Source organism: Lepidochelys kempii, chromosome 1, assembly GCF_965140285.1.
Source record: "Lepidochelys kempii isolate rLepKem1 chromosome 1, rLepKem1.hap1, whole genome shotgun sequence".
Lineage (NCBI taxonomy): Eukaryota > Metazoa > Chordata > Testudines > Cheloniidae > Lepidochelys > Lepidochelys kempii.
Genome location: NC_136380.1, coordinates 135,445,852 through 135,461,910, shown reverse-complemented (window position 1 = coordinate 135,461,910; position 16,059 = coordinate 135,445,852). Strand labels below are relative to the sequence as shown.

General features: G+C 44.6%; 1 protein-coding gene across 3 annotated transcripts in view; it reads right to left on the bottom strand.

The window, feature by feature from the left end:
* FRMPD4 (FERM and PDZ domain containing 4) overlaps nt 1-16,059 on the bottom strand; it is a 447,655-nt gene that overhangs the window by 88,651 nt on the left and 342,945 nt on the right. For all 3 annotated transcript variants that reach the window (XM_073354871.2, XM_078854064.1, XM_073354879.2), the window contains exons 3-4: nt 6,814-6,974; nt 1,893-1,995 (exon numbers count right to left, since the gene is read on the bottom strand). In XM_073354871.2, coding sequence (XP_073210972.1) covers nt 1,893-1,995; nt 6,814-6,974 — 264 coding nt within the window. The remainder of the gene's footprint in view (nt 1-1,892; nt 1,996-6,813; nt 6,975-16,059) is intronic.

Sequence of the window (16,059 nt, the reverse complement as noted above, 5' to 3'; positions counted from 1 at the left end):
CAGCTTCTCAACTCCCCTTCACAGAGGGACCTCCCTCATATTTAGATCCAATTTGCCTCAATCCTAATTAGGCAGTCTATTTTTCCTATTACTGTAAATTACTGACACCAGGGAGGGAGATGGGGCTGTATCCCACTGTTGATAATGGGACGTATGCGTTATACATCCCAAACAATCAGGAAAAGAATATAGACTACAACATGATAGTTTTATGTAGCATAAAGGCATTCCAAAGAAGTTTCAATGACCAGTTAAATACTATCTATCTGTTTCATGCTGCCACCCATCATTGTAATATCTGAGTGCTTCCACATAAAATCAATAGCAATTGACCCCGTAAAGACTTTAACTCTTTTTGTGGTAAATCTCTGCTTTATGAATTTTGTTTTTATTTGTTGGTTGAGTTGTTTGTTACAGTGTTTTATTTTCTTTTATTTTTCAGGGATGTGGTGTCACTGTTGTGGGTATCTTTCTTGCTATTGTAGAAAATATTTTTTGAAAAGGAAGGTATGCAGCATTTCCAAAAGATGGTAAGACTTTTGAGTCACCCAGTCTCCTACAGAAGTTTTATTCCACAAGCAGATCCCCTTGACTGAGAACACTTTGCCCCCAACTCTCATGCGCTTCATCCTATGTATTGTGATCTGATTCATCCCAGAGAATCACAGCTGTTGTAGAAGTTCATAAATTGAAATTCAGAATTGACTCTTTTAGAAAAGTGTCAGGGCAATTTACTTTCAACATTGGTGGTTGCCAGATTTGGAGAGAAGGACCCTCCATTTAACCTATCAGGGAAAAAATGTGTACGATCAGATCCTGAAATTCCCTAACACCAGCTAGCCCAAGGAGAAAGTGAAAAAAATACATACAACACACTGCCCTCTAAGAGGCATGCCTCTGAAGTTTAAAACAACTGTGTACTATATTTATTGCCAATCAATTTTCTATTTAATAAACTTGTTAAAACATACTCTAACTTACTCCACCTCCTGAGTTTTGTTATACTTTCTTTTATCTCTATGGCTTCACTCCACTTTTCCCCCCCATTATACATCACGTTGTATCTTTGTGTGTTGTTCCCTCTTTTCCTTTTCTCTTCCTCCACCCCATAATAAATGTCATCTTTCTTTTCCTACTGTGTCTTCTGTTTGCTAACTTCTTTCCCTCCCTCTCCCTTGTACTTTTTATAATTTATCCCCTTTATTCCTCACACTCGCCCACTCAACACACACCTACTTGCACAAATTCACATGCTGTCCACTCAAGCATGCACTACTCAAAAGCCTCCCCCCAACACACACATATATATGCACCTATTCACTCACAGGCTCACCTCTTCCTGCCTTCCCCAACCCCGAAGGTAACAGAGCCCCATATCCTAGGCTACTCTCTTCCCTCTTTAGTCCCACTCCACTACTGTCATGAAAAAGCAGTATAAAGCAGCAACCGCCTGGCCCACTCTGCTCTAAGGATTGTCCCCACAACCCACCCCTCAGGGAAGAAGTCAAAAATGCCAGATTCTTTGTACCCTGTCCCAGTCAACTCGCCACGCTGTTCCAACATTTTCTTTACCCAAGCAACCAGAGGAGCGGTTTCTTCGAGCCCTGCATATGATACAACCGTTAATCATCAAGGTTACCTGTCCTTCAACCAACCTCTTTTGGAGGTGCTTTAGTATATTTTTTCACATTTATTCACACTCCCGCAGTATTTATGTAAGGAAATTTCCCGTCAGTAATATGCAATTCCACCAACATTTGTTATAAGCTCAGTAACATTATTTTCCACTTTCTCCGCTCTGAGAAGGTAAGAATGCCACATTATCAAGTGACTGTTCTGGCAGTAAGCCACTGGGCTCATGGTTTATTTGGTAGGACGAAGGCATCAACTACCTGACAAGGTCGATGACTCTCTCCCTTGGAGCAGTGCTGACTGGCTCATCATTAATCATTATGATCTGATCTCCTGGTATAAGTTTTCCTTCAGAGGGGCCGCCTGGAGACAAATGAGAAATAAGGACAGGTTAGTAGACCATTATAAACACATAGACAGTCTGCTCTACTGGCAGATATTAGATATGGTTCATCTTGGAGGTCTAAAGCACTTTGCTGATAATATATCCTCACCAGAAAGCTAACAATCTAAATGTACATATTACAGTACCTGATAAGTGCCTAAATATAAAATTATATTTAGATACTTAAATAACCAGGACCGGATTTTCCCTGACAAGTCAAAGGGAGCTGCAGGTGATCAGCACCACTGAAAATCAGGCCACTTTTATGTAGGTATGAAATTACAAGAAGACTCTAATGTTAGGCACTCAGATATGAAAGCTTCAGCCAAGAGCTTTGGTTTCCAACTCTACTGAAATGTAAGGTTAAGATTGCTTGGTGGTACATCGTCCCCTTGCAGAAGGCTGAGATGAGCAAAACTCAAACTTCTGACCACCAGGAAATTTCTTTTTGTTCTCTAATAGTGTTAGATGCAATCCTGTGGGTGAGTATAAATTGGTTGTCAAAGGAGGTGAAGAGCCTATACATTTTCAGCAACTGTGGGGTTGGCAGAGCAAAGGTTTGTGTGTTAGTAGGGCATATTGTGGCACTGCTGGAAGAGGGTAGGGTTACAGTTGCATGGGCAACCTTAATGGCACATTTCCTGGTTTTCAGAAGATTGAGTTTTGCTCAACTCAACAAGGAGATGACATGTCACCAAGCAACCTTAACTTTGTATTAACATAATTATTTGCCACCGAATTTCCTAGGTCGCTGACCAGGAAAATATATGCTCCTGTTAGGAATTAATAGTCTGAAGAAGCAAGGAGGACATCATCATCTGCTATAAATGCATTTGAGTGCTGTGTGTAATACAGGAGTGGTGGTCTAAGGCAGGGGTTCTCAACCTGGGGTGCAAGGCGGAGGTCTTCCAGTGGGTACATCACCTCATCTAGATATTTGCCTAGTTTTACAACAGGCTACATCAAAAGCACTAGCAAAGTCAGTACAAACTAAAATTTCATACAGACAGCCACTTGTTCATACTGCTCTTTATACTATACACTGAAATGTGAGTACAATATTTATATTCCAATGGATTTATAATTATAGGGTAAAAATGAGAAAGTGAACAATTGTTCAGTGACAGTGTGCTGTGACACTTTTGTATTTGTATGCCTGATTTTGTAAGTAGTTTTTAAGTGAGGTGAAACTTGGAGGTACTCAAGACAAATCAGACTATGAAAGGGGTATAGTAGTATGGAAAGGTTAAGAACCACTGGTCTAAGGTAAAGATGTTAAATTGGGGTACACTGTTCTTTTGGGAATGGAGGGTCTGGGATTTCTGTGGGTATCCAGTGATCAATGCCTGGAAAACACAAAGGGACACTTTGAAGGGACTTGGAGCCATCTATTGTTAACTTGCAGGGCAAAGACAGAGGAGAGTGCTGGAGTGGCTGACAGACTGGTTGTGTTTGTGAGCTAACACAGGCAAGAGTCCCTTGTGCTGGAGGCAAGTGGCAACAAACTTGCAATCCTGAATGCCCCAAGATGCATCACACGCAGGTTGGGGTACACTGTCAGAGCTGTGGAATTGGGGTTCAGGCAGGTTGGAGTGCACTGTCAGAGCTGTGGAGTTGGGGTTCAGGCAGGTTGGGGTGCACTGTCAGAGCTGTGGAGTTGGGGTTCAGGCAGGTTGGGGTGCACTGTCAGAGCTGTGGCATAGAGCCCTGTGCTGGATTAGTGTAGAGACCGGCAGCAGGACCAGGATCCCATGGGTCCCACAGGACCTGCTGCTATAATTGCAGGCACGTGTAGGAGTGGGTATTGCAGGATTAAAAATAGTTCCATGCAGGGCTCTAATGTGCAGTTCATGGGGGTTCGGGTGCATTGGCAGACCTGAGGCTGCAGGGTGGTTGCAATGAGAGGATTGAAGTGCAGAAGCAGAGCCCGGGATGCAAGGAAGTTAGGGTGCACTGGCAGAGCTGAGGGGGTGCCATGCCTCCCTTGCCTGAGTCCCCAAACTCTCTTGCTTCCCATACCATCAATCTCCATTTCTGCCCCCCATAACATCACTGATTGCCTAAACTTCTCTCCTCCAGTTCCCACAGTCCTCCGTCCCCTGATACGCCTCCCCTCCCAGGAAGCATTCACATGTCTAATTCCCACCCCTGCCCTAACTTTTTCACTAGGAGGGTGGTGAAGCACTGGAATGGGTTACCTAGGGAGGTGGTGGAATCTCCTTCCTTAGAGGTTTTTAAATTCAGGCTTTCTAAACTATACAGAATAGAAAACAATAGAATAAAATTCTTTCTTTAAATGAAGTGGGTCAATCAGTATAGTCAAACAATAGTAATGGCTAAGAGTAATAACTATGATATTGGCTTTTTGCTGCTAACAAATTTATGGGTTTGAAACGAGTGCAGTGAGAAACAATATTCCAAAGTACAAGCCTTTACAGAATCATAGAATCATAGGGTTAGAAGGGACTGCAAGGGTCATCTAGTCTACCACCCTGCCAAGATGCAGGGTTTGTTGGGTCTAACCCATTAAAGACAGATGGCTATCCAACCTCCTTTTGAAAACTTCCAGTGAAGGAGCTTCCACAACCTCCCTAGGCAGTCTGTTCCATTGTCCTACTGTTCTTACAGTTAAGAAGTTTTTCCTGAGACTTAATCTAAATCTGCTATGCTGTAGTTTGAACCCATTGCCTCTTGTCCTGCTCTCTGTGGCAAGAGAGAACAACTTTTCTTCATCTTTTTTATGGCAGCCTTTCCAGTATTTGAAGACTGCTATCATATCCCTCCCTTAATCTCCTCTTTTCCAAGCTAAACATACCCAGTTCCTTCAGCCTTTGCTCATACGGCTTGCATTCCATCCCTTTGATCATTTTTGTCACTTGCCTCTGGATTCTTTCCAGTTTCTCTACATCAGTGGTTTTCAAACTTTTTTCTGGGGACCCTGTTAAAGAAAACTGTTGATGCCTGTGACTCAACAAGAGCTGGGAATGAGAGGTTTGGGGTGTGGGAGGGGCTCAGGGATTGGGCAGGGGATTGAGGGTGAGGGAGGGGGTCACGGTTCTGGGCTGGGGGTGCAAGCTATGAGGTGGGGCCGGGGATGAGGGGTTTGGGGTGTAGGAAGGGGTTCTGGGTTTGGGGGGTCTCAGGGCTGAGGCAGGGGATTGGGGTGCAGAGTTGGGGCTTGGATTTACCTCCAGGGGCTGCTGGTCAGCAGTGCAGCTGGGGTGAGGAGGCAGGCTTCCTGCCTGTCCTGGCACCACGGACAGTGCTGCACCCCAGAAGCAGCCTACAGCAGGTCTGGCTCCTAGGCGGAGGCCCGCAAGTGTAGGCCTCCACCTCCCCCAGTTCCCATTGGCCCGTTCCCGGCCAATGGGAGTGCGGAGCCTGTGCTCGGGGCGGGGGCAGCGTGCGGGGTCCTGTGGCTCCCTGCCTAGAAGCTGGACCCACTGCTGGCTGCTTCCTGGGCGCAGCATGGTGTCAAAACAGGTAGGCACTAGCCTGCCTTAGCTTGGCAGCACCACCAACGGGACTTTCAATGTCCCAGTGGGCACTGCTGACCAGAGTGACCCAGTGCCTGACATGCCGCAACCCAGTATTGGGTCGCAACCCGAAGTTTGAAAAACACTGCTCTACATCCTTTGGTGACCAAAACTGGACATAGTACTCCAGCTGAGGCCTAACCAGTGCCGAGTACAGCAGTACTATTACCTCCCATGACTTTCATGCTAATACTATACTTCTGTTAATACAACTCAAAATTGCATTTGCTTTTTTTGCAACAGCATCACATTGCTGACTCATGTTAATGGCGTGATCCACCACAACGCCCAGATTCTTCTCAGCAGCGTTGCTGCCAAGCCAGTTATCTCTCATTCTGTATTTGTGCATTTGGTTTTTCTTCCCTAAGTGTAACACCTTACATTTGTCTTTGTTGAATTTCATTTTGTTGTCTATAGCCAATTTTATAGAATTTCATTTTGTCATCTATAGCCAGTTCTCCAATTTATCAAGATTCCTTTGAATTTTAGCTGTATTCTCCAAAGTATTGGCAACCGCCCCTCACTTTGTGTCATCTGCAAACTTGATCATTATGCTCTCTATACCTACATCTAGATAATTAATAAAGATATTAAACAACACCAGATCCAGAACAGATCCCTGTGGAACTCCACTTGAGACCTCATTATAGAGGCATGTCAGCATATCAGAATTTAGGGTATGTCACACTGCAGTTAGACACCCGTGGGTGGCCTGTGCCAGCTGACTCAGGCTTGCGGGGCTCGGGCTAATGGGGCTCAGATTAGCTGGGCTGTTTGACTGCGCTGCAGCCCAAGCTCTGGGACATTCCCACCTCATAGGAACCAAGAGCCCGAGCTCCAGCCTGAGCCCGAATGTCCATACAGCAATTATACAGCCCTGCAGCCTGAGCCCAGGGTAGCTGGCATGGGTCAGCTGCAGGATTTTAATTGCAGTGTAGACATACTCTCAGAATGCTGTCTAGTATTCATGATTCACTTGGTTGCTGGAAAGCATTAATAGTACTCGTATGTGCCATGGTATTTTGTCCCAGTGGGCCTCAATCAGTGTAAGTATAAGTTCAAAATTATTAAATTTAATTTAATTTAAAAAAGCAATTCTAAAGAAATCAAACCTCTAAGTAGACAACTTTAAAAGCTAATGCAGTCCTGCTGGAAATCTGAGCACATCCATATCACTGCCAGCAATACAGCCAGCACAGACAGGGAGTTAGTAAGTCTCAAAGTTCTGCTTTTGGGGCCAGGCAAGGGGAAAAATCATACCTGGTGTTACTGAGCGTACAACAACTGGCTTTTCACTGCCAGCCACAAAACCAAATCCCAGCACAGGATCCCTCCTCATTTCCACTTTCCGAGGGGCTGAAGGAGTGATTTGGCAGCTCTCTATTCGAGGGTCTTCAAATGTGGCCGATTGTGTCATGTGACTGTGGGGAAAAAATGAATGAAAAAAAGGAAAGGATCATCAAAATGTGTTTTTGTGGTACCTACACAAGCCAAGCACTTTATATTTACAGGATAGAAGGAATATTTGAGATAGTCTCTCTGAAAGAACCAAAGTCTCATCTTATTTAATGTTTTATAATCTTTTTTATTAGTTTTCTTACACAGAGGATAATAATATCTCAGATTACAGAGCTGATTCGCTAACCAATATTTATACCTGCACACAACTCCTGCATGTGACAGTATACATTTTACCAACTCTAAATATATGAGAAAAATCTTTTGTATTTTGAATTGTTCATCCTCCATTTGCCAGGGAGAGGAGGAAAATAAAGCAACTTTGTATTTATTTAAAACATTACAGTTACATTCCAGAAAATAAAGTACACAATTCTCTGCTATAACATTTCTGAGAGGAGAGGGTATACCCAGTCAACCTGCAGCCTTAAGTATAAAACATTCAGCACAGTTTGCATATATTTGAGCAGTCTCAAGCAGCCTGGAAACAAATGTAACACTCAGTTGTATATTTAGAACACTGGATCATTTGTTTTTGGATCAACAGAGCAAGAAGATTAATACAAAGGGGAAAGAAAGAGTAGAAAGGAAAATAACAACTGGTGATAGCTCTCTCTTATTACAGTAGTAGGTAAATAAACCCTCAAAAAGACAAGTCTCAGTTTATTCTGGGAGAATGTCACACTCAAACTATGTGCATAAGAAATGGTTAAAATCAATCAAAGTCATATCCCCCAAAATAGAAGTCTTTGTCTGGCAGGAGAAGATTGTACTGTTAAGCACCTTTTTTGAGCAGAAAAGGTAAAGGAACAGGAAAGTCATCCAGTGTGACATATTGTCAGTTTGAAAGTCAGTCTCCTTAGGAATATATGGACTGTAATAATAGCAGACTCAAACACCACCTCCCTCTATATCACAAAAAATGTTCATAAGAAATGAGAATTGGGTGGGATTTCATTCAGGTTCAGAGGTCTACCTCATCTTCCCTCTCTTCCCATCTTCAAGAATTGAGGTTTTCACATTCCAGCAAGAACACCTTAAGAAATGTATGTATAATGGTTAATCATATAATATGTAGAGAAGCTGTGTGCACTAATCATCCTTCCATGTTTAAGGCCTCTTCAGGTTGGTGGTTTTCCCACCCTACACCTAACATACTTGCACATTTCTACTGGTACTGGTACAAATGTTCTCTGTTCCTGGAGTTAGCTTTTATTGTTAACTTAAAAAGCAACAACAAAACAAGCCTCAGTATTTTTCTAGAATTTCTCCCTGCAGTTCCTCTCTGTCTATACTCACGGGTTCCCTTGATCAAGCCCTTTTATACTCATGGTTGGAGCTAATAGGTTTTATAGTCTGAGTCAGAGTGAGTCAACTGAAACAGCTTTGTACCTCAGCGCAGGGTCCTAATATTTGCATTAGGGTGAGTCAGCAAAAAAGTACCTGCTGTTCTGTCCCAGCTTATTCTATTACTACAAATGTATTTTCTCCTAGTTTGTATAGTATGGCTCACATATGACAAAAATGAATACCGTAGACATTTTGAATCTTATCTCTTTATTTCTAAATTGGCCTGTGTTATTTAATATTTTTTCAGTGACCTAGAAGAATATATAAAATCTTCACTGATAAAGTTGGCAGATGACACAAAAACTGGGAGAGTGGTAAATAATGAAAAAGATAGGTCACTGATTTAGAGCAACCAGGATCACTTGGTATGCTGGGTGCAAGCAAACAATATGTGTTTTAATATGGCTACACCTAAACTGTACATACTGCATGGGGGACTCTATCCTGCAAAGCAGTGACTCTGAAAAAGATTTGGGGCTGATGGTTGATAAACAGTTGAACACGAGCTGCTAGTGCAATGCTGTGGCCAAAAGGGCTAATGCAAATCTTGGATGAATAAAAGGAGGAATCTTGAGTAGGAATAGAGTGGTTATTTTATTTCCAAAGTTGACACTAGTACAACCAGTTCTGGAATATTGTGTCCAGTTCTGGTGCCCACTATTCAAGAAGAATGTTGATAAATTGGAGACAGTTCAGAAAACAGCCACAAGAATGATTAAAGAATTAGAAAACATTACTTATAGTGATGGACTAAAGGAGCTGAATATATTTAGAAGGTTAAGGGGTGACTTAATTACAGTCTGCTAAATTCCCTCTAAGCTGCATGACTGCGCAGCTGCCTATTAAGTACCGCACAGGCGCTCAGGGCTGCGGTGGGGAGAGATGCCTCTCTCCAAGTCCCGGGCCTGCCGCAGTGCCCTTCACCTGGCCTCGACCAAGCCCAGTGCCAAACCTGCCACGGCCAGAGGACAGGCACCCCTCCCCTGGCCCCGACGCATCCTGGCCTGGACCTGCCACAGCGGGGAGAGCTGCCTCTCCCCTCCCACCCCAGGTGCTGCTGCTGCTGTGGGGAGAGAGACATCGGGGGTGGGGTCAGAGTCCTCTCTCCCTGCCGTAGCCCCGGGGAGCCCCACTGCACCCTAAATCCCTCATCCCCAGCCCCACCCCAGAGCCTGCACCCCCACACAGAGCCCTCTCCCCTGTACCCCAACCCTCTCCCCCAGCCCTGCCCCTCATCCCTGGTCCCACCCCAGAGCCCTCACCCTCCTGCACCCCAACCCTCTGCCCCAGCTCTGAGCCCATCATCTACAGGCCCACCCCAGAGCCAGAGCCCTCACACCCCCGCACCCCAACTCTCTGCCCCAACCCTGAGCCCCTCATCCCTGGCCTGACCCTGGGGCCCTCACCCTCCCACGCCCCAACCCTCTGCCCCAGCCCTGAGCCCCCTCCCACACTCTGAACCCCTCGGCCAAACCCCACCACATGAATTTTGTAATGTGCACCGATATGGAGGTGATGTGTCACACATCACCTCCATATTGGTGCACATAACAAAATTAATTCCGCACATGGGTGGGAAAAATTAGAGGGAACACTGCTGACATGAGGAACAAATATTTGATAATGTGTTCTTCAATTTAGCAGAGAAAGGTATAATATGATCCAGTGTCTGGAAGCTGAAACTAGACTAATTCAAACTGGAAATAAGGGATATATTTTTAACAGTGAGCATAATTAACATTAGGATCATGGTGAATTCTCCATTACTGGCAATTTTAAAATCACAATTAGATGTTTTACTAAAAGATATGTCTAGGAATTATTCTGGAGAAGTTCTATGGCGTGTGTTATACACGGGTTCGGACGAGATGATCACAATGGCCCCTTCTGGCCTGGGAATCTATGACAGTGAATGAATTCAGCCTGTAAATTTCCTCTTTTCCTATACATCAAGCAATGTTAGTAACAACCCTCCCACACTCTGTCTCCTACTTCCGCCCTCAAGAATATTGTAGCGTTTTTCTATTAATATTGGGTCAATTTTATATGTTTAATCAAAATAGATGTCAGATTTTCTATAGTGTTTGAAATACAGTACTTATGTCAGTATCTTCAGGCCTTCCAGAAACAATCCCAGCTATGGATTTGGGTTTCCAAAGCTCTTACCTTTGATCAAGATCCTGTTTACGAGGAGACTGACATTTCAGAAACTTGCCTATTTAACATTTTGAACTGCACTCGGGTAGTGATCATGAGGTTTCAAACATTTTCCATTTGTTTTTCTTTATCTCTCAGTTGAAATCCCTACAACGTTCTCCTCTAAAGTATGTTAAAGTCCTATGTCTAATCATTTTCTCCTGGTGATTGTAGCCTTCATTTCTGTAACAGGTTTTTCATTATTTGAGGCTGCCATCACTAAAGTGAAGTATTTATAAAATGGTGAATGAGTGAGTGATTTGGAAGCCAGTGCCTGAGCCTTGGAAAAATACTAGCCTTTCAGGATTGAGGGAAGTCAGGAAAGGGCACCTGAGAGCTGCCAGAGATCAGGAGACCGTGGGAGGTCCCTGTAGGAGGTTCCTGGGAAAGGCTGAAGGCAAGGGAGCAGCAACGGGGCTTATTCACTGACATCTCCATGCTGTAAAGCTGGAGCCAGAGGAATGGAGAGGGCTGAGGGAGGGGGGAGTGAGAAGGCCCCCCTGGTGACAATGAATTCCCACCAGAGAGGCTGTGGGGATTCCTGCTGGGGAGAGTGGATTGCACTGCACAGAGCAGAAGGGCTTGGGTGACTGTCCGGGTAAATGGGTAGAAGAAGACTGAAGAAGAGCTCTGGTATGGTTGAAGATGCTGGTTTGATAGATGTGCTATACTGATGGACTAGAGGATATGGGATTTTAAGGACTACATACACTGGATTTGAGAAACGGACAATGATTGCGACTTCTATGTTATGGATTATTTGAACTATGTTTTAGTAATTAACTGTCCCCAAAGCATGTTTCAATGAACCAAGAAAGCGTCCAGTGGAGTTACTGGTGACTCTGACGAAGGGAAGCTGAGGCAGGTATGCCTGTTGTGTTATGGCCTACTGCGGGAGGGTGCTCCAGGTGGGGTGTCCGTAGGACAGACCCCATTAGAGATAAGATGACTACTTAAAGCTTTGTGATGGCTGGCAGGTGTTGACACAGATACTTTTCCTCTTTCGACCTGCCCAATATTGAGGTGCCAGATCTAGCACCATAGTTAGGGCCCTACCAAATTCACAGCCATGAAAAATGCACCACAGACTGTGAAATCGGGTCTCCCCCCATGAAATCTGGTCTTTTGTGTGCTTTTACCCTATTCTATACCGATTTCATGGGGAGGAGACCAGCGTTTCTCAAATTGGGGCGTCTGACCCAAAAGGGAGTTGCGGGGGGGGGGGGGGGGGTCACAAGGTTACGTTAGGGGGAATCGTGGTATTTCTGTGCTGACTTCAGAGCTGGGTGGCCGGAGAATGGTAGTTGTTGGCTGGGCACCCAGCTCTGAAGGCAGCGCCCCACCGGCAGCAGCGCAGAAGTGAGGGTAGCAGTACTGCAACCCCCCACCCCCCACTCCTTTCTGGGTCAGGACTCCTACAATTACAACTCTGTGAAATTTCAGGTTTAAAGAGCTGAAATCCTGAAATTTATGATTTTTCAAATCCTAGGACTGTGAATTTGGTAGGGCCCTAACCATAGTTAAGACTGAGCCAAGTTACGCACTTAAGGGAGAGATTCGGTCTCTTTCTTATGTATGGGAAATACAAAATTACAGCACTTACTCTTGGAATATAGAATTAATTTTCGGAGAATTTGCATGTAAATCTAGTAATTTGGGGGTTAACATTAATTTCAAAATGGGTCCTTTAATAAATTTAGTACCCAGTTTCAGACCTTTTTTGTCCCAAAAGATCTAAACAACGGAATAACACTTCCCATTTCCTTTAAACTCACTGAAATGTTGTGCTGAGACTACATTAGACTTTTTTTATTTATTTATGTTAATATTCTTCATATGGAAAGTTCCTCCTTCAGCAGGGGCTGAATCATAAAGTTCTTCTGCAAAGAATTCCGTGAAGAACTACCTTCTTTTCAAAATGGTTATAATCTTCCATTGTTTTCCTTGGGACTGAATTCCCAAACTGCACACAGGTGCCCTTCTCAAAATAGCAACTTATCTCCTCCTGTTTTCTGTGGGAGTGAGAGTGTTCCTCTCTGCCTCCTCCCGGACTCCAGGCTCATTAGACACAATGGGAGATTTCAGCCATTTTGAAAAAGGGCAATTCTTTGGAGTTTCTCTGAAGAAGATTTTATGCATAAGTCTCTGCTGACAGATAAACTTGGAGTGAGGAAAAATAACAGCAAAAATGACAATTAGTTCTAGTAGTTAATGCTTTCATCTGATCTACTCATCAGAAGGGAGAATGGTGGTGTGATGGGGTGTGTACCCTACACGGGCTCTGAGAGGGTAAATTGGCCTACTTAAGCAGCAAGTAGGAGAGAGATGTAGGCTACAAGGAGGCCACTAATTAGAGGCAGGAGTGGCTTGTATAAAGTACAGGAGCTGTGAGTAGCAAAGTGGGAAGAAGTCTGCAGTCACTCCCTGAGAGAGGGGAAAGTGGGATGGCAAACCCAAAGAGAGAGGGGAGCCAGCTATGTAGGAAGAGGCCCAGGAAAACAGCTGCAAGGATAATACATGCCTTGGCTACAAGTTATAGGTTCCCTGGGCTGGAACCCAGTGCAGAGGGCAGGCTTGGGTTCTACCAGCCACTGGGTAGTGGCACCGGGTGTTGGAGACTTCTGATGGGCAGCTGGTCCAGAAGGATTGTGATTTCCCTGGAAGGGGAGGGCCTTAGTGACCTGCTGGAGGACCAAGCCATGGGCCCTCTGCTCCGTGAGCATGAGAGGGCTGCCACTCCAAGAGCATGAGAGGTTGCAGACTAAGAAGATGGGTAGAGAGTCTGCTGAGGAGGGTGCAGCATCTGGCAGAGCTAATCCCCAGGATGGCCAGGAGGAGGTGCCACAAATGGTGAGGGAACCCCATCACAGGGAAGAATAAGGGAAGGAGTGTCCGTGTACACACGTGTGTGCATGGACAAAGAAGAATGTGGGGGTTTAAAAGGAAGGTGAAAACTGGTGTGTGCACATGTGCACAGGGGAATGTAGTCAGGTGTGATAGGAAGGGGGAAATTAGAAGAGGAAGGGGGAACCTGGGGTGGGAGTACTCCAGCTTTGCAAAGAAACTGCAAACCCAGTTTAACTGGCCGGTATGCTCTAGTTGATTTGCGCTGCTTCAGAGGGGCATAATACAGCCAGCGCATACTGGACTGTCTGGCTATAAATCTTTAAATTTTTTGAAATGATATCTGCAACTCACTAGACATCTTGCATAACAACATTCTTTTTGAGGTCCATGAGTGAAATTTTTAATTTTAAACCACAAAAATACCCAAAGAAATTCCCAGACAAAAACTAATTAAAATGGAGTTCAGACTGAGAATATGTATCAGTAATTTTAGGGTAAAATACGTTACAGGGATATTGTAATTATCATGCATGCTATTATGGAAATGCACAGTTAAGACACTGCAACAACTTTATCTATATCCTGCAACTATACCCAGAGAGAAAACAATTCTAATGTGTCTTGACAAATTTAATATAATCTGTGACTACAGTTACTAACATTTAGTAATCATAATCATATGGTTATTGCATGGTGTCATGTGATGGGGCAGCTGCCCCTCACTGGCAGAAAAGGGGTTAAAAGCTGCCCTAGGGAAGCTGCACCAGAAGCAACCGATTAGAAAGGGGCTGAGAGGAGTAGCCAATCATGGCCTGGCAGGCCCGTATAAGAAAGGCTGCAGGCAGAGCAGAGTTCAGTAGCTAACTGGAACTCAAGGGGAGAAGACCAGGCTCCTAGCAGGGGGAGGAAGCCCCAGCACCTGGGACAATTTAGTGCTGCAGGCGGGGACTGGGAGCCAGAGAGAGTTCCTGGCTGGCTGCTAGGGCCTGCAGGCTGAGACCCAGAGGTAAGGGCAGAAGAAGGTGCTGGAGCTGCATGGAAAGCGGCCCTGGGACAATGGACTGCAGGTGCCACTGAGGGAAGTGGCTAGGAAGAGATTGTATATCCCCCAGAAGGGGAGAACATGGAGTGTGGCACAGCCAGAGGGCAGTGTCATGGATCATAGAATATCAGTGTTGGAAGGGACCTCAGGAGGTCATCTAGTCCAACCCCCTACTGAAAGCAGGACCAATCCTCAATTTTTGCCCCAGATCCCAAATGGCCCCATCAAGGAGTGAACTCACAACCCTGGGTTTAGCAGGCCAATGCTCAAACCACTGAGCTATCCCTCCCCTCGTCCTGGGAGTGATGTGGGCCCAGGAGCAGAGGTGCCGGTGGGTGAGACACCACCAGAAGAGGATGCAGAGCTAATTCCCAAAACAGCCAGGAGGAGGCGCTGCAGTGGTGAGTTGCACTCCATCACATGTCACTACAGCCCAGAGCTAAAGTTGTTTATATACCTCATCTGAGCCTTTTCATACTTCAACATGTCTGGAATTCTTTTAAGTTTAATCTGAACACTAACTTTCACGGGCTTGGTTTGGGATAATTACAACATCTCTGTAATGTAGTTTATGCTAAATTACTGATCTGTACTCTCAATTTCAACTCCTTATTAATATAGTTTTTGCCTTGAAATCTGGCAGATGCCGTCCTTCTCAATAACTGAAAGGAGAGAGAGAGTCTACAGAAATGTCAGATCTCTTGGATTATTGAGTGACTGGCAATTGGATTGGAGGTAGGATTTTCCAGCAGAAAGACTTCCTGCCCTGGTTACAAGGGTATCCACATTACTCAACAGTGACTGTAGAAACCTCATTTTTGTGAATTTACCATGTACGAAAGCTGCCAGATTGACAGCCAAAAAGAGCAAAGTTTATTCACAGTTAAGGTATGTCTATGCTGCATTCAGAGGTGTGATTGCAGCAGATGTAGACATAACTGAGCTAGTTTTGATTTGCACAGGTTGCAATCACACCTCCCGATTGCAATGTAGATGTAGTCCTAGATACACTCCACAATGCCCTTGCAATGTGCTTTGGTAGACACCTGTATAGGGCAAAGGACAGAAGCAAGACTGCCAACCCCAAACATTCAAAAATGAGTCAGGCCTTCCAAAATGTGGAGATTGGCTTAATTCTGAAATTTTTTCGAAATAATACGTTTAGGGTTCATTTTATTTGCTTTCTGTGTTTTGAGCCATGAAGGTGTGCTCAGATCATATTTTCGAGCTTTCCTTTGCTGAGTGCCAGAATTTTTGTTAGATGAAAGCTGTGATTTGTACATAATCCCTCATCTCCAGGAGCTGCGGCGTCAAGTAAAACCTCCAGATACTTGATATCCTGAGATTTGGGATAAAAGTGTGAGATGGCAAAACTGATTCACGTTGCCTATATGCCCATTCAGTCCTTGGCTTCTCTGCTGAGACTGCCACAGCAATGATGACAATTAAAGCCAATTATGGTGGCCGAGGGCTGGAATAAGACCATCAAACTCATTTCACAAAAACTACCTAAAAAACTATATAGTAGTAACTTGTGGTCACTATCAACCTTTGAACTTGTAACCTTGAGGTGAGACACTCTATATCCCTTTCCCCAGTCCCTTGCACCCTCA